Source organism: Schistocerca serialis, chromosome 1 (assembly GCF_023864345.2).
Source record: "Schistocerca serialis cubense isolate TAMUIC-IGC-003099 chromosome 1, iqSchSeri2.2, whole genome shotgun sequence".
NCBI lineage: Eukaryota > Metazoa > Arthropoda > Insecta > Orthoptera > Acrididae > Schistocerca > Schistocerca serialis.
This window is the reverse complement of record NC_064638.1, coordinates 538,911,548-538,930,533: the sequence shown is the minus strand read 5'-3', so window position 1 is coordinate 538,930,533 and position 18,986 is coordinate 538,911,548. Positions and strand designations below refer to the sequence as shown.

Below are 18,986 nucleotides of genomic sequence, written 5' to 3'. Positions count from 1 at the left end.
AAATAAATTCTAGTGTCTCCTACATAAACTCACAACAGGAAAGAGTGGAAAAATAGCAATTTATGTTTATTTTATCCTATATACAGCAAACAAACAAGCACTTCAACTTCATTTCTTAAGTCATGAATCTAACTATAAGACTAAATTTCACTATGGTAAATAAGCAGGGAGCAATATGTAAATATTTTAACAAATTACTGTATACATTTATGACACTGCCAAATTCTCTTTGGACTTACACACTCAGATCTCTCTAGTTTACTGATGATAAATGAAGAAAATGCAAAGAGATGTTCCACGAGCAGACAGTTCAGTAAGGAAAATATGCTGTAGATTAGTTAGTGAAACATCACGGCTCATGTTCAAAATATTCTGATAAGTCTTTCAACAGGTTTTTACACATTTTCAATGAAACATTTCCATCCATAGTCTGTCAAAAAAACATAACAAATAAACTAAAATGGAATGGTTTTGGCATAACAAACCTGTGGTAATAGGAAGAGACGGCTAAACACTGAGATGAAATTTGATGAGTCATGTGTTTATTAACTATGTTAAATCATACAAAAACGGTTTAAGAGGTTGTGAAAGCAGCAAATAAAATGCCAAACACTAAATTAATTGAAGAGCACAGAAATAAATGACAGTCTCTGTGGACGGGTGTCAAACCTCAAATCTGAATCAAATCTAGCAAGTGTGTGTGTGTGTGTGTGTGTGTGTGTGTGTGTGTGTGTGTGTGTGTTTGATTCCGATGAAGGCCTTTTTAGCCGAAAGCTTACTTGTTTGACAATCTTTTTTTTGTGGCTATCTGTGATGCAGCATCTCTGCTATATAGGGAACACCAATCTACCCTTTTCATAATACTGTCATAAGGCAATAAAAGTCAGATTCTGATTCAAAATTACTGAAACTAAGTTATTTAAAAAGTAACTTAGTTGTTTGAGAAAATGGTAGCAAAAGGAAGATCTATGATCAATCAGATACTGATATGTATCACAAAACAGAAAGAAAACTATACTACATGTGTGTAGGATCTTCTTTCGATTCTGTTTTGGAGGGATATCATACACTAGGGTCCCACATTAAAGCAACAAACTACTATTTCCCCATCCCATGTGCAATTCACGATATAATCATACAATCTATCAACATATGCCTGAATGATTGTGTTCTTCACAGAAGATGGCATTCTGGTGAATGGACAACCACACTAACGACGACGTCAGTGCACTTATCAAAGGGGTAGCGTTTGCACAACAGTCCCACATCTGCAATCATTGTGTACACAGTCACAAATGTTGCAGCATGGTATGGAGAATATGCCTGCCAAACTCTGCACTAGAGGGCTGTAGGAAGAAGGAAAACAGGACAGTTGCAAACTGATGCGGCCCGATGGCTTAATGTGAATCGTTCTGTTGTTTGTTGTGACAGTTTATAGAGATCAAAACTGTTTCCCAAAGACCAATTCCGGGCCGACCATATGTGATATCAGAAAGAGAGGACATTATTTGGCTGTAACAGCACGACAGTGCTACCTTAATACTGCATGGCAACTGGCTGCTGACCTCACAGCATCCACTGGACGTGTTGTATAGAGGCAAATAGCATATAGAAGGCTTCAGCAGAGTGGCTTGAGTTATTGGAGACCTTCTGTATGTAACCTCTGATGCGTTCCCACAGAAGGGAATGTCTGTAGAGTGGAGTCGTCAACATGCAAACTGAATGTTGGAACAATGGGTAAGTGTTCTTTTAACAGACGAGTTCCAATTTGATCTGGAGAGTGATTGGAGGTAACATGGAACATGATTCTGGGATCCAGACATTGTGGAAAGAGACCGCTATTGAGGAGGATACAATAGTGTGGGCAGGCATTATGCTGATCGCTCTAATACATCTTCATAATACCTCATCATGGAATTGTGCAGGTGGAGTGACAGGTTTTAACTGCTGTCAGGCATTGTAACAAGATCTTGGGACATCATATGCGGTCATTACGAGGTGGTGTGGGCCCAGATTTCGTGATTATGAATAATAAAGCTCGACGTCACAGAGCACAGGTGGCTAATGTTTTCTTGGAAATGGAAGATATTGCACGCACGGGATGGCCTGCTTGTTCTCCCAGTTTGAATTCCATGAAGCATGTCTGGGATGCAGTAGGAAGATAGGTTGTATCACATCAGCATCTGCCAATCACTCTCCAAGACTTGCGAGCATCTCTGCAGGAGGAATGGGCGTTATTGCCTCAACATGAAATTGATGACATCATTCACAACATGCCTAGTTGTTGTCAGGCCTGTATTAGTGCCAGATGTGGTCACACACCATAGTGAGTGCATTAACTCTTTGTCAGAATGTGTGAGCAAATCCGTTAAGTTGGAAAAAACAAAGAACTTTTTGTTTACTTTTATGCATGTTGGAATTGTTTATGTTCTGCATCCTTTACCCTGTTTCTACTTTACTGTCATCTGTTTATACGGTTTTATGGAAAAATGAACCAATCTTGCACAATTCCCGTTTGTTGCTTTAAGTTTGGACACCAGTATGATTAGTGTCGATAGATGGACCTGACCTACAATGCAGGCACAAAAAATGGAGTGCAAAGTGGGTCGGGGAAAACATTAAATATAAAAGGAGTGGAATTTTTTAATAAATGCATGCCAACATTTACCTCCAAGTAGGAAATGTAATTCTTTAGGAGCTTGTCTTTAAAAACCGGTGTTTTGAATGGTGTTTTTGGCTCCGTTACTGAGGAAAATTCTGCACGATTATGAGCAATTCAAACCCAATGAGTCCTCCTTTCATTAATATGTCGTCTTGTATTTCTGCAAGCATAAGTAAGTTTCTGGAAAAAAAGGGTAAGCTACTACTCTCCCTCACAGAACTCAACTCCCAGAATTTGTATAGGCTGGCTTTAAAATGGAATATATTAGAATGACCATGCAAACAAGTGTATCTATCAAAGAAGAATGAAAGAAAATTACATTTCTGCTGCTAGTTACGTGCTTTTCATTTAAGTGCATCAAAGTAGTAGATGATGTTTGGTTTGTGGCGCGCTCAATTGTGTGGTTATTAGTGCCCATACAAAGTCCCAGTTTTTTTTTCACATTCAAATTTATCCACGGCCACGAATGATGATAACAATGAAATGAGAGGGCAACACAAACACCTGTGTCAAAGTCTTTGGTCTGTACAGTCTTTGCTGAGAGACAGCTGCATATTACTTGTTAACATAACATTTCTGTTTTGTTACTAGAAAAAGTGTTTTTTTTCCATTAAATCTCTTTTGTGTGAAATCCTACTCACACAGCAAGTATGTCCAGTAAAACCAAAGCATGTCTGCTGTCCTCTGCACTTATTTCCGGTTCTGCCATAGCCACCCACTCCCACATAATCTGGAACAAACGAAAATCCATGAATCTATATTATTTGAAGTATCAAGTTTCATATCTTGGGGGAAAAAAAGAGACAGGCAGAAGACTTCTACTAACAATATGATGAAATAGATATCAAGAATGCTGCAATGTTATAAACTAATATATAACAACATGTTGCCGTATTTATCCAAATGTAAGCTTGACTCTCCCATTTTTTAAAGACGTTCCTAAGGAAGATTTTATTTTAAACATAATCCCACTAATCTAAATTACAAAATGTTTTACTGACATAGTTTCTGCCTAAAGAAGTTCACTTGTCATTGGCAGTGACAGCGATGTTCACTGGCAACACAAGCTCTTGTACCACACAATGACATAAAGAGTGCCATCATCGTTTCAACCTGCCACTGTCAATCGACACAGTATGTAGGTTGCAAGTGTTACTCTGAGATGAAGAGGTTGGCACAGGAAAGGAATTTGTTGAGGGCCGCATCTTTCCAGCACCTAGCAGTAGACTTGGGAAGGAAGGATTTCTGGGACAGGATATTCAATCACCTACCACACCAATAACATTCAGTTTAACAACACTTACAAGCAGTGCATAGAAGCACCGGCAAACCATAAACAAAACTTTTGACACACCAGCACTGGGGCAGTACAAAGCCATGTCCACATTGGATGTGCTGTGCACAAATGCATGGTGCACAGCAGCTCAGAAAGGCACAGACCAAGGCAGAATTGCACAGACTGTTCATAGATTCACAGCAATGTTCCAGCGTAAATGCCAGTAAAAATGGAAAACGAGAAACACTATCCAAACACAGGATACACAAATGTACCATTCTGTTTGGTTTACCAACTGTGCCGCTGCGCAGTACAGTACAGTGCTGTCCACACCAGATGTGTCATGCTGTGCCAACCCTCATTTCTTGGTTTTGTGTATTGCGGCACAGCTGATAAGCATGTGGCTTAACTGTAATGTGAAACAAAAACGTGAGTGGAGCAGGCTCCAGCTGTAATATTAATATCATGTGTTAAAGATTTTCGAACTTAACTTGTTTCATAAACAGATGAAGATTTTTAAAGATTACTTGTTCCATTGCATTCTAGTTGTGGTAACAGAAACCTGAGTTTTTGTCTACTAGCACCAGGTGGCTTATTATACATGAAGAAGAATCCTTAGCACTTCAAATAAGCAGGTGGTTGCATCATACAATTATTATTTAATTACCGATATCATGAAACACGAGTTAAATGAAATTCTGTACTCCTATAGTTTTAGCACCCATAAAGAGCAGAGCCTGACTGGAAGAAGAAACTTACAACGACCTGACAAGAGGGAAAACTTTAATTAACTTCCAGAAATCAGACAGCCATTAAGTAAAATACAAATTCTGAGGTGCCACAATGAGGAACATGAGAGCGGCCATATATAAACTAATGAATGATCATAAGGTTTTGGTTGAGGAGATAGGTAATCTATCCCACTCTTCAGATTACTGTGATGAAGTCATTAACATTTGACAAAAATTAGACTGCATTAATAAATTTAATGGAGGTACGACTCATGCTCTCAACAAAGCTTGAAAGCAGGCACTTTATACTATGAGACTACAGGGGAGTATCATTTTATTTTGTAATGTACTAGAGTTGGGAGTCACAAATGATAGTGGTTGAGTTTAGGATTGTTCTATGCACCTGTGCCATCCAGTCTCCAATAGCCAGTGAGCTTTAGTAGTGTTTGGAGCGCTATGCTGTAAATGTTTTGGGCAATGCGAGCATTAAACATGATTGCAGCACGTTATTTAGTGAATTTTCATTCCATTTATTTCGAGTTGTCATTGGTAATGATGGTAGTGACAAATTTTACATATGCATGTGAGAGACGTAATTTATGAGATACATGCTTATTTGAAGTACAAAGCATGTTTATGCACCTACCAGAAGTGTTGCTTGGAACAGAATATACTGCAATCCCCACCTGTGTCTCATTTTGTCCAAACTGCCATCATTTGTGAATCTTAGTATAAAAATAATGTTGTATGCATGTATAATAACTGGTGCCAGTGCAGCTTCTGAGCACAGAAGGTTTTAGTACATCACATCTTTGTGGATTCTCATGACCTCATTGACAGTTAAATTGATTTCCTAACAAAGACAACAGAGGATATCATCAAAAGCTTGGAACACAATCCATAAGTTAACTGTGAGCATTTTATAGGTACGAAATCCCACAAAGCAGAGCGCCAGAACTTTTAGTATTGTACTTAATAGGTCCTTTCATGACTGACAAAGCAATTTCATATTTAAGAGTAATAAAGAGTGTAAATCCTCAAAAGGTCTTTACATGATCACATAGCTTTTACTGTGGCCAATTAATTTTCACTAACTGCCAATAAATTAACAACTCCTCCTCCTTCTTCTTGGCTTCCTCCTGGTATGGATTTTTTGTAACTCCTGTGCTCAGAATGGTGGCGCTCTTTCATAGATGATCAAGATCGACAGGGAGTGCAAAATGGCTAAGCAGGGATGGCTAGAGGACAAATTTAAGGATGTAGAGGCTTGTCTCACTAGGGGTAAGGTAGATACTGCCTACAGGAAAATTAAAGAGACCTTTGGAGAGAAGAGAACCACTTGTATGAATATCAAGAGCTCAGATGGCAACCCAGTTCTAAGCAAAGAAGGGAAGGCAGAAAGGTGGAAGGAGTATATAGAGGGTTTATACAAGGGTGATGTACTCGAGGACAATATTATGGAAATGGAAGAGGATGTAGATGAAGATGAAATGGAGATATGATACTGCGTGAAGAGTTTGACAGAGCACTGAAAGACCTGAGTCGAAACAAGGCCCCGGGAGTAGACAACATTCCATTAGAACTACTGATGGCCTTGGGAGAGCCAGTCCTGACAAAACTCTACCATCTGGTGAGCAACATGTATGAGACAGGTGAAATACCCTCAGACTTCAAGAAGAATATAATAATTCCAATCCCAAAGAAAGCAGGTGTTGACAGATGTGAAAATTACTGAACTATCAGTTTAATAAGTCACAGCTGCAAAATACTAACGCGAATTCTTTACAGGCGAATGGAAAAACTGGTAGAAGCGGACCTCGGGGAAGATCAGTTTGGATTCTGTAGAAATGTTGGAACACGTGAGGCAATACTAACCTTACGACTTATCTTAGAAGAAAGATTAAGAAAAGGCAAACCTACGTTTCTAGCATTTGTAGACTTAGAGAAAGCTTTTGACAACGTTAACTGGAATACTCTCTTTCAAATTCTGAAGGTGGCAGGGGTAAAATACAAGGAGCGAAAGGCTATTTACAATTTGTACAGAAACCAGATGGCAGTTATAAGAGTCGAGGGGCATGAAAGGGAAGCAGTGGTTGGGAAAGGAGTGAGACAGGGTTGTAGCCTCTCCCCGATGTTATTCAATCTGTATATTGAGCAAGCAGTAAAGGAAACAAAAGAAAAATTCGGAGTAGGTATTAAAATTCATGGAGAAGAAGTAAAAACTTTGAGGTTCGCCGATGACATTGTAATTCTGTCAGAGACAGAAAAGGACTTGGAAGAGCAGTTGAACGGAATGGACAGTGTCTTGAAAGGAGGATATAAGATGAACATCAACAAAAGCAAAACGAGGATAATGGAATGTAGTCAAATTAAATCGGGTGATGCTGAGGGGATTAGATTAGGAAATGAGACACTTAAAGTAGTAAAGGAGTTTTGCTATTTAGGGAGTAAAATAACTGATGATGGTCGAAGTAGAGAGGATATAAAATGTAGACTGGCAATGGCAAGGAAATCGTTTCTGAAGAAGAGAAATTTGTTAACATCGAATATAGATTTAAGTGTCAGGAAGTCGTTTCTGAAAGTATTTGTATGGAGTGTAGCCATGTATGGAAGTGAAACATGGACGATAACCAGTTTGGACAAGAAGAGAATAGAAGCTTCCGAAATGTGGTGCTACAGAAGAATGCTGAAGATAAGGTGGGTAGATCACATAACTAATGAGGAGGTATTGAATAGGATTGGGGAGAAGAGAAGTTTGTGGCACAACTTGACTAGAAGAAGGGATCAGTTGTTAGGACATGTTTTGAGGCATCAAGGGATCACAAATTTAGCATTGGAGGGCAGCGTGGAGGGTAAAAATCGTAGAGGGAGACCAAGAGATCAATACACTAAGCAGATTCAGAAGGATGTAGGTTGCGGTAGGTACTGGGAGATGAAGAAGCTTGCGCAGGATAGAGTAGCATGGAGAGCTGCATCAAACCAGTCTCAGGACTGAAGACCACAACAACAACAACATGCAATGGGCATTCAAGAACTAATGTGTTACTTAATTTGAACAAGACTGCAATTTAATTAACCGACCTGTATGTCACCTGGAGTTATGTAGCCTTTCTTAAGCCATTCCAACAGCAGACTGTCCAATGCTGCCTTTTGTCCAGCATTAATTGTTGACACTAAGTGGCACAAGTTCTTCACAACAATTTCTGAATGTTTCCTGTAGTAATACAATTAAACAGTTCATATTTTTATGCCAAAAAGGAAATGTTAAACATGTTTGTTAACATAATATAAATCACTAACCTTGAATCAGTTTCTTCTGTCTTAAGGTAAACCTGGTAATAAGCTTCAGATACAGCAGACAGAACAGATTCATTTCCAGACAACACCAAAGTCAATAGTTCTCGCATGCTGTTCTCTGCCTGAGATAAACCAAATTGGTAAGCACTGGTGATGAATTCAATTGCCTCCACTATATCTGTTGTTTGCATTGAAGTTAGCAATGAACATATAACTGGTAAGGCTTTGTTCATTAGCTCCACATATGCTATTGAATCCTGGAACAGCATATGACAAAATGTATGAGGTGATGTCTGCTGCATAGTAACCAGTGTGGTACACTGTAGTATTTTAGTTAATAGACGAAGAACTTACATGTTAAGGAAAGGCAAACCTACATTTATTGCATTTGTAGGCTTGTAGAAAGCTTTTGACAATGCTGACTGGAATACTCTCTTTGAAATTCTGAAGGTAGCTGGGGTACACCACAGAGAGCAAAAGGCTATTTACAACTTGTACAGAAACCAGACGGCAGTAATGAGTCAGGGGCATGTAAGGAAATCACTGGCTGAAAAGGGAGTGAGACAAGGTTGCAGCCTATCATCAAAGTTATTCAATCTAGACAATGAACTACCAGTAAAAGAATAAAAAAAAAATTGGAGTAGGAATTAAAATTCAGGGAAAAAGAAAAAAATTTGAGCTTTGCTGGTGATATTGTAATTCTGTCAGACACAGAGAAGGATTCGGAAGAGCAGCTGAATGGAATGGACACTGTTTTGAAAAGAGGATATATAAGATGAACATCAACAAAAGCAAAACAAGGATGACCGAGTAGTCAAATTGAATCAGGTGACGCTAAAGGAATAAGATGAGGAAACGAGACATTTAAAGCAGATGAGTTTTGCTATTTGGGCAGCAAATTAATCAACATAATTGATGACTGCCAAAGTAGAGAGGATATAAAAATGTGGACTGGCAATGGCAAGAGAAATCTGTTAACATCAAATATAACTTAAGTGTTAGGAAGTCTTTTCTGAAGATATTTGTCTGGGATGTGGCCATGTATGGAAATGAGACATGGACAATAAACAGTTTAGATAGAAAGAGAATAGAAGCTTTCAAAATGTGGTCTACATACAAATGTTGCAGATCAGACTGGTTACTCATGTAATTAATGAGGAAGTACTAAATAGAATTGGGGAAACGAGATTTGTGGCACAACTCGACCAAAAGAAGGGGTTGGTTAATAGGACACATTCTGACACATCAGGGGATGCCTTTGGACAGAGGACCACAACAACACTGACTAAAATTAATTTGAAATTAAAGAGATGTATGTGGGGAATGGTGGAAGTGAACATGTGGGAATTACCCGGAGTATTTCAATATTTGTTCATTAACATATATTTTCGAGAGGGTCACCCTTAAAAATACTGTTTCTGTAGAATGAATTGATAGTCTCTCTTTACATGTACTGTTTGTTACTATTTCATCCAACAAATGATAATACTGGACCACAGCCGGTTCGAGAATATGTCCACACACAAGCGACTCATTATTTGGCACAATTTCATCCAACCCAAGGATAATATTGGACCACAGCCAGTTCAAGGATCTTTCTGCATATAAGCGACTTCTCATTTGGCACCTTCTCCCGCCTTCTTTTCCCCTCATACATTTTCAACCACCCATATCAGTTTCCACCACTAATCGGGAAACACACTGTATACAAACCTTTCACTGGGGTGTCCCACACAACTTGGTGCCCTAAACGGTCATTACTAATTGTGATATGTAATCTATAGGAATTACACAGCTGTGGTGCATCTGGCATCCCTCTCAGCTTGGCACCCCAAGCAGCAGCTTGTGCCCTCCAACTGGCCCCGTATTGGGTACCAACTCCCATACCACGACACTGTAAAAGAGCATACTTGCCTGCAAGAAGTATTTTTCCACCAAAACAATTAATAAAAGTGAAAAGAATGAGAATATATGGATCATGTGACTAGTTGCTGTTAATTGTGGTACTCTCTATCTTAGCTGGATATTGTGTTAAGGACACAGGAGGAGGTCAATTTGGGAGTTCTCTATTACACACATCAGAAAAAGTTTTACATCACCCTAGTTCCCAGAACTCCAAGATAGACGTTGACTGTGGATATTGTATCACAGACACAGTCCCTTTGACTGTTCAGAGATGTCACTAAATCCGCCCACAGATGCAAACAAAAACGCGTGAGCAGCGCCTATTAGACGGAGGAGGTACACAGCTCGTGTTGTCTGTAGTTCAACCATGCCTGGACAGTCAATACTGCGGATCGATCATGTCCACATTGTTACTTTGTGCCATGAAGGGCTCTCAACAAGGCAAGTGTCCAGGTGTCTCAGAGTGAACCAAATCAATGCTGTTCGAACATGGAGGATGTACAGAGAGACAGGAACTGTCGATGACATGTCTCGCTCAGGCTGCCTAAGGGCTACTACTGCAGTGGATGAGCGCTACTTATGGATTATGGCTCGGAGGAACCCTGACAGCAATGCCACCATGTTGAATAATGCTTTTCGTGCAGCCACAGGACATCGAGTTACGACCAAGTGCTTCACCAAGATGTCCTTTAAAGGCTAGCGAAAAGGGTGAATCGATGGAGATCGAACATTGTAGATGAGTGGATGGCTGCATCATGGTAATGCCCCATTGACCTCAAAAGGCATTCCTGTTGTTCCACAGCCTTTATATTGACCTGATCTGAGTCTGTGTGTCTGTTTTTGTTTCCTGAAATTGAAAAATGCACTAAAAGGGTACTATTTTGTGACTCTCAAGAAAATTCCAAAAATGTGACAGACATGTTAAAGACCCTACCAGTTGAAGCCTGTTGGCGCTGCTACCAAGGCTGGGAAAAGCTGCCAAAGGGAACTACTTGCACAAGATGACAAAATTGTTATTTCAAAAAAAACTTTAGTGGATAAAAAATGTGTCTCATTACTTCTCTCTCACATCTCCTACATAGAAGAAACTATGGTGGAAATAAAAGAATGGTGCAATAGGGAGTTAAAATTTGGAGTGAAATGATATCACTGTAAGATTCGCTGATGTCAGTGAAGATGAAGAGTTATGGAATCTGTTGAATGAAGTGAACAGCTAATGAGCACAGAACATGGATTGAAAGCAAACCGAAGAAATGAAAGTAATGAGAAACAGCAGAAATGAGAATAGCGAGATCTTTAACATCAGAATTGATAATCACAAAGTAAATGGAGTCAAGGGTTTCTGTTACCTTGCAAACAAAATAATGCATCTCATACGAAGCAAGGAGGACATAAGGAAGCAGACTAGCACAAACAGAGTATGTTCCTGGCCAGTTTGAGAGAGAAATTTTTGAAAATGTACATTTAGACCACATCATTGTAAGTTAAGGAATCACAGAGTAGGGAAAAACCAAAACAGAAAGGAATCTAACTGTTAGAGATGTGGTGCTACAGAAGAATGTTGAACATTAAGTGAACTGATAAAGTAAGGAATGAGGCAGTTTTCCACAGAATAGACGAAGAAAGGAACATATGGAAAACAGTGACAAGGAGAAGGGACAGGACGATGGGACATTTTACATCATCAGGGAATAACTTCCATAGTACTAGAGGGAGCTGTAGAGAGTAAAAATTGTAGAGGAAGACAGAGATTGTATTACAGCCAACAAATAATTCAGGGCGTTGGGTGCAAGAGCTACTCTGAGATAAGGAGGTTGGCTTAGGGGAGGTATTCATGGCAGCAGCATTAGCTGATGACTCAAAAAGTGCTCCTCTATCACTTTGTTTAAGCCTGGCATAGCACCATTTCCTCCATCTCTCACATCTACTTTGAAGAATCAAGGAGTTCCTCATAGTTGCTGTCAACTGCTGTGTATGTATATCGGAAAACCACAGTGTGATAAATAGAAGTATCTTCCGACGTTTTTCACATGCTATATAGTGTCAGGTCTTAGGACAGTTTACCTAATTTAAAAGAGGGTAATTAAGTTTGGTAGTATGTGTCTGTTGTAAAGTTTTTTTTATCCAGACACTATCTGCTGCATACTTAACACATTTCAGGCTTACCGGATGACGAGTACTAGGGTAATTCGCTTCTACCTGATCATCAGAATGTGACCACATTGATGAATTGACCCGAATGATTCTGTGCAACATCTTTTCTTTATTTTTAAAACGAATGTTGTTCTGTCCTACATTCTTTAAGTCTTTGAAATTTTTTAAATATCTTTGTACAATGAAGTATACATATACTGATGTGTAAAAAATCGCAATACCAAGGAGGAGCTGTGTGACATAAATGAAAGTTGGTGGATGTGTTTCTACAGCTTAAAGATGATATCTACACAGATTTTGCACCATCCACGTAAGAATGGTGCTAGTAGCATCAGTATGAGAACACAATTCAGGTTTGCTTTAAATAAACATTGTAATGGTCATGAGAGTTAGTTAGCTTTGAGATTGGAAAGTGGTGAGTTGTTGGTAGCGAATATTGCATTTAAGGTGACAAAGACACTATTACCCATAACTCACTGAGTTCGAATAAGGTCTTTTAATAGGGCTACAAGAAGCTGAATGCTCCTTCTGTGATGTTCCAGAAAGACTCAGCAGGAATGTAGCCATCGTACATGTACAGTGACAGCAGTGATCATGAGAATGTACAGTTGCAAGATGACCAGGCGCCAAAGGGCCACACGGCACTACTGCTAGGGAAGACCATGATATTCAGCATCTGCAGCAGCAATTTGAGCAACAGTTGGCACGGCAGTGACGCAACGAACTGTTATAAATCAGTTACTGTCCTTGAAGTACAGCCCTCTGACTTCAAACCACCACCATTTTCGACTTCCCTGGTGTCAACTGAGAGCTCATTGAAGGGTAGGGTTGATATCTGTTGTTTTTTCTGATGACCGCTTGTCCTCTCATGGTGCCAGTGATGGCCACGTGTTGGTTAAGAGGAGTCTAGTTGGCCTGCACCCAACTTGCCTAAATGCTAGACACACTGAACTTAAACCTGGTCTATGACAGTGGGATCTCCCTTGTGATTACCCCACCCACTCTGAGTGCAAATTTGTACATCAGTCTGCTGATTTGACCTGTTGTACTACCATTCATGAACAGCATTCCAAGGGGTGTTTTCCAACCAGATAATGCTCACCCACATACTGCTGTGTTGTAACCCAACATGCTCTACAGAGTGTAAACAGGTTGCTTTGGCCATTTTGACCACCAGATCTGTCTCCAATAGAGGGACATCATCCGATGACAACTCCAGCATCATCCACAACATGCATTAACCGCCCCTGTATTGACTGACCAAATGCAACAGCCATCCCATAAACTTATCTATGGCACCTGTATAGCACAATGAATACATGTTGCATGCTTGCATTCAACATTCTGGCCGCTACACCAGTTATTTATGTACCAGAATTTCACATTTGCAATGGCTTATCTCATGCTTACGTTAACCTGTGATCATCCAATGTTAATCACTTAAATATGTTTACCTTGGCAAACATAGTCCTGAGATGTCGTCACTCTGCATTAATTATTTTTTGGTGTTGCGATTTTTTTCCATCAGCTTATGAATTTCCTCCCACCTTGTGTCCCTCTGTCCTCATTTTTATTGACACACTTCTGGTAATCCTACTAGATCCCATTTAATATTACTTCATTAGTATCCCTGCAGTTGCTAAAGTTTGCTGATTTATTGTCATTAAATAAGAAGCAGTAGAAACAATATGGTTTCAAAAGTCCATGCAATTGTTTACTCAGCCAAACTACTTGTTCCAAGGTGAAAGTGCAGAAGTTGTTGCGTCTCAAATACCTGCACATAGCATCAAGCCCTCCAACAACCCTATCCATGGCACACCTGCATGCCAAGGTACGAAGAACTTGGCAGTGCATCTGAACAGTGGGATAGCTTGATGGGGATGTACTACAGACCCCTACATACCAATCTCTTAAGAGCCACAATGACAAGATTTAACTAATTAATGTGTGCACAGAGGCATTTAAGCAGTCATTCTTCCCACACTTCATGCACAAATAGGAGTGGAAGAAAATCTAACATGTGGTGCAGTAGGAAGTACCCTTGCTATGCACTTCACCTTTGTTTGCGAAGTATACATGTAAATGCAGGGTTGTGCTCAATCAGTCTCAGCCATGTCCCGTGTGCTTCAAAATCTAAGTGCTCTAGGTCACATGACCAGGTTACATGCTGAGCATATTCCAGTACACCAACTTACCACATTGTCTGCTGTGGGGATTGATAAGCAGCCCATCCATACTTGTTCCCCATAAAGCAATCCATTACAGTCTTTACCTTATGTGTATTGACACCTGTGTGGCAATAATATGTGAACTGCTTATTGGGATCTAAACTGGTTGATTCCCTTAACCCTCAATAAGATATACACACATCAAAAAAAGTTTTGCATCACCTCAGTTCCAAGAGTTCTGGAACCTGCACACAAAATCAGAATAGAGATCAACATGATCATCATTTCTGCCCTTTTTATTGCTCATGGAAACCACACATTGCATGTTGTACCACCATACAGCAAGACCTTAAAAGGTGGTGGTCCAGATTGCCGTACACACGGGTACCTCTAATACCCAGTAGCATGTCCTCTTGCATTGATGCATGCCTGTATTCGTCATGGCATACTATCTTCAAGTGTATCAAGGCACTGTTGGTCCAGGATGTCCCACTCCTCAACAGCAATTCGGCGTAGATCCCTCAGAGTGGTTGGTGGGTCATCTCGTTCAAAAACAGCCATTTTCAATCTATCCCAGGCATGTTCGATAGGGTTCATGTCTGGAGAACATGCTGGCCACTCTAGTTGAGTGATGATGTTATCTTTTATCTTGAAAGAAGTCATTCACAAGATGTGCACGATTGGAGTGTAGATTCTCATCCATGAAGACAAATGCCTTGCCAATATGCTCCCGATATGGTTGCACTGTTGGTTGGTGGATGGCATTCACGTATCGTACAGCCATTACAGCACCTTCTGTGACCAACAGCAGTGTGCGTCTGCCGCACATAATGGCGCCCCAAAGCAGCAGGGAACCTCCACCTTGCTGGACAATGTGTCTAGGGTGTTCAGCCTGATTGGGTTTCCTCCAAACATGTCTCTGATGATTGTCTGGTTGAAGGCATATGCAACACTCTTCGGCGAAGAGAACGTGATGCCAATCCTGAGTGGTCCATTAGGCATGTTGTTGGACTCATCTGTACTACACTGCATGGTGTCATGGTTGCAAAAGATAGACCTCGCCATGGATGTCGGGAGTGCAGCTGTGCATCATGCAGCCTACTGCGCCACTTTCACATGGAATTTTTTCATCCTCCACCCAAGACAGCTGCACTCGTGGGCTCCGTCAAAGATGATTTGCTGCTCCGAAAATCTGGAGTTTACAAAATTCCATGTGAATGTGGCCTTCCTTACATCGGACAAACAACTCGTACTGTCCAAGAAAGATGTACAGAACACCGGAGGTACACACGGCTTTTACAACCTAACAAGTCGGCAGTGGCAGAGCACTGTATTGATAATGGTCACAGTATGTTGTATGACAACGTCAAAATTTTGGCAATTACATCATCCGTTTGGGACTCGATAGTGAAGGAGGCAATTGAAATTCACTTGACGATGAATTTAACAAATAGATATTGTGGTTTCAATCGTGATAAATCATGCTGTAATAAACTCTCAAAGACGTCGTCACACTGCAGCTCACAATGATACATCGACATGCCAACACAGATCGACTGTGGAGTCATAGATACAACTCGCGCATTATGCACGTCTCTGCCGCCGACCGTCTGGCGCATTTGCATCTGTGGCCGCATGCGCAGTCGTTCGGTACACGAGTATAAAGGGACGAAGCGAGCACTGGAGCGGCAGTCTTGCGGCTCACTCTGAAGATGGCTGAACGTTATACGGCCGAAATATTAGAAGAAGAAGAAGGAGATTTCTTGTGACTGCACACCCGAAACTTAATGGAACAGTCTTTGCGCCGCCAAAACCTGAAGATTCAAATCTGAAAATATCTAAGCTTAAGAGCACAGTATACCAATGATTGCTTATCCATCTACAAGGTGTTGATGTCACTGAATTGAAGGCACTAATTGGTCTATTGGTGTATACAGCCATTTTCAAATCGGGCAACAAATCTGTTTACATCTTGTTTGCAACTGAAGGGACAGACATGTTTTCAGAATCAGTGTGTGTCGATGCAATGCTTGCATCTTTCCGTGGAAGGTATGGTTTAGAATTTATATGCCAAGCAAACCGGCAAAATATGGCTTGAAAATTCAGTGCTTGACTGAAGCTTGTACAAATTACTTGTATAATGCCTACATTATTCCGGAAAAGGCAGAGATGGTCACACCCTTTCAAACTAGAGGAAAGGTCACAGTGTTCCCACACAGGGCCTCACATACGTGAGCATGCTGAAAGGAGATACCACAGCAGGTTCTATCTAATAATAAACAAGGTGTGAAGATAACTGTTACAGAAGACATGACACTGCTATCCTCTGTGCCCGAAGAGTCAAAAGGTGCAAAACTGATTACTTCTACGCACCATGCAGTAAACAATGATCTTAAATTGGGAAAACCTGAGATAACCATTTTTTACAATATGACAAAAGGTGGTGTGGACTGTCGTGACCAAATGCATGCAGCTTATTCATCAAGTTGCCAGACAAGAAGATGGCCTTTGGCCATTTCCTTCAAGTTAGTAGATGTTGCTTATGGTGTGAATTCTTATCCACCGTGCAACAAGTTTACTCAAACACAGAAGTAAAGGTGAGCTTGATCTTCTCTAGCAAGAGATCTTGCTGAGTCTCATATGAATCACACTTTCAACTGGACACTTGCCACGAGAGTTGAGTGACACCATCAGAACACTTCACATAGAAGGTGAGCCACAGACACCCAAAGAATGGTCCAAAAAACAAAAAAAGATCTGGCTTTTGCCCTTCTTGACTGATGAGGAAAACAAGATTTCTCTGTCAACAGCATGAAGTTCTGATTTGTTTGGAGTGTTCTAGGAAGGTCTGTGTGAAATACATCCAAGTTCAAAGTCATTGATGTATGATACAGGAACTCTTGAAAGTAAAATGTGGCAAAATCTTTCGCTTTATTGAATTTTGGGTGCAACAGCCGCTCTACTTTGAAACGATGAGGAGTAAACCCAAAGCTGACTTTGCATCCAATTTCTCATAAATGTTCACATTTCCATGGGGCAATGTAACAGAAACTTAACAAGTTTTGGAACATTTGGATATTGTAATTCTGTGGATGATGAGTCTGTTACTTATAATCTGTCTTGACTGCAAAAAATCTTTTTATTCATATGAGCGGTTTCAGTTCATCCAGAACCGTCTTCAGATCTGATATTTCAGTTACAGGAGTAACCCGTCCAAATCCAGCAACTTGCTGCATCACAGCCTAAGAACGTAAAACTTTTCAGTGGTGCATTTGACAAGCACATCTTTTTCATAGGTTATGTCTGATAAAAATTAAAAATATTTTAATATTAAATGAACTCACCTTTAAAAATGCAATGACACGTTTAAGTTCCTTACTTTCTTCACTCTCTTCAGGTTCACCATGATACATAAAATGAATTTTACGGAATAATTTCACACAGTTATCATGAAGTTCTTCTATATCAACACTGTTCCTGTAAGAACAGAAAATAGTAAGTAAAATAAATAATTCATATTATAAAGAAACTATTTCACTAAATAATATCAAAAGGCCACATGAAACTTGTATTTGAAACTGTGTATGTTGAACATGTGGGAGTTGCTTGATTGAGATGACACAGACAAAATAAAATAAAATATACAGATCTGTGTTTCTGGTGTGTTGGCATCACACTGAAGCTCCCACTGAACCCTTAATTATTACGAAGCTGTGGCTTTGAAATGTACGTTGGCGTAATAAAAGTGCTATCAAGACCATAAACTGAATTTATTATTATACTTCAGGTTTTATCAATGGTAAGACAGAGATTTAGGAACCAGGTTTTAAATTGCAAGACATTTCCAGGGGCAGATGTGGACTCTGACCACAATCTATTGGTTATGACCTGTAGATTAAAACTGAAGAAACTGCAAAAAGGTGGGAATTTAAGGAGATGGGACCTGGATAAACTGAAAGAACCAGAGGTTGTACAGAGTTTCAGGGAGAGCATAAGGGAACAATCAACAGGAGTGGGGGAAAGAAATACAGTAGAAGAAGAATGGGTAGCTTTGAGGAATGAAATAGTGAAGGCAGCAGAGGATAAAGTAGGTAAAAAGACGAGGGTTAGTAGAAATCCTTGGATAACAGAAGAAATATTGAATTTAATTGATGAAAGGAGAAAATATAAAAATGCAGTAAATGAAGCAGGCAAAAAGAAATACAAACGTCTCAAAAATGAGATCGACAGGAAGTGCAAAATGGCTAAGCAGGGATGGCTAGAGGACAAATGTAAGGATGTAGAGGCTTATCTCACTAGGGGTAAGATAGATACTGCCTACAGGAAAATTAAAGAGACCTTTGGAGATAAGAGAACCACATGTATAAACATCAAGAGCTCAGATGGAAACCCAGTTCTAAGCAAAGAAGGGAAAGCAGAAAGGTGGAAGGAGTATATAGAGGGTCTATACAAGGACGATGCACTTGAGGACAATATTATGGAAATGGAAGAAGATGTAGATGAAGATGAAATGGGAGATACGATACTGCGTGAAAAGTTTGATAGAGCACTGAAGGACCTGAGTCGAAACAAGGCCCCCGGAGTAGACAACATTCCATTGGAACTACTGACGGCCTTGGGAGAGCCACTCCTGACAAAACTCTACCATCTGGTGAGCAAGATGTATGAAACAGGCAAAATACCCTCAGACTTCAAGAAGAATATAATAATTCCAATCCCAAAGAAAGCAGGTGTTGACAGATGTGAAAATTACTGAACAATCAGTTTAATAAGCCACAGCTGCAAAGTACAAA

At 40.0% G+C, this 18,986-nt stretch overlaps 1 protein-coding gene across 5 annotated transcripts in view; it reads right to left on the bottom strand.

The window, feature by feature from the left end:
• LOC126474991 (condensin complex subunit 1) overlaps positions 1–18,986 on the bottom strand; it is a 213,738-nt gene that overhangs the window by 53,905 nt on the left and 140,847 nt on the right. For all 5 annotated transcript variants that reach the window (XM_050102534.1, XM_050102540.1, XM_050102548.1 and 2 more), the window contains 4 exons: positions 17,538–17,670; positions 7,970–8,223; positions 7,751–7,883; positions 3,304–3,392 (listed from right to left, as the gene is read on the bottom strand). In XM_050102534.1, the coding sequence (XP_049958491.1) occupies positions 3,304–3,392; positions 7,751–7,883; positions 7,970–8,223; positions 17,538–17,670 (609 nt within the window). The remainder of the gene's footprint in view (positions 1–3,303; positions 3,393–7,750; positions 7,884–7,969; positions 8,224–17,537; positions 17,671–18,986) is intronic.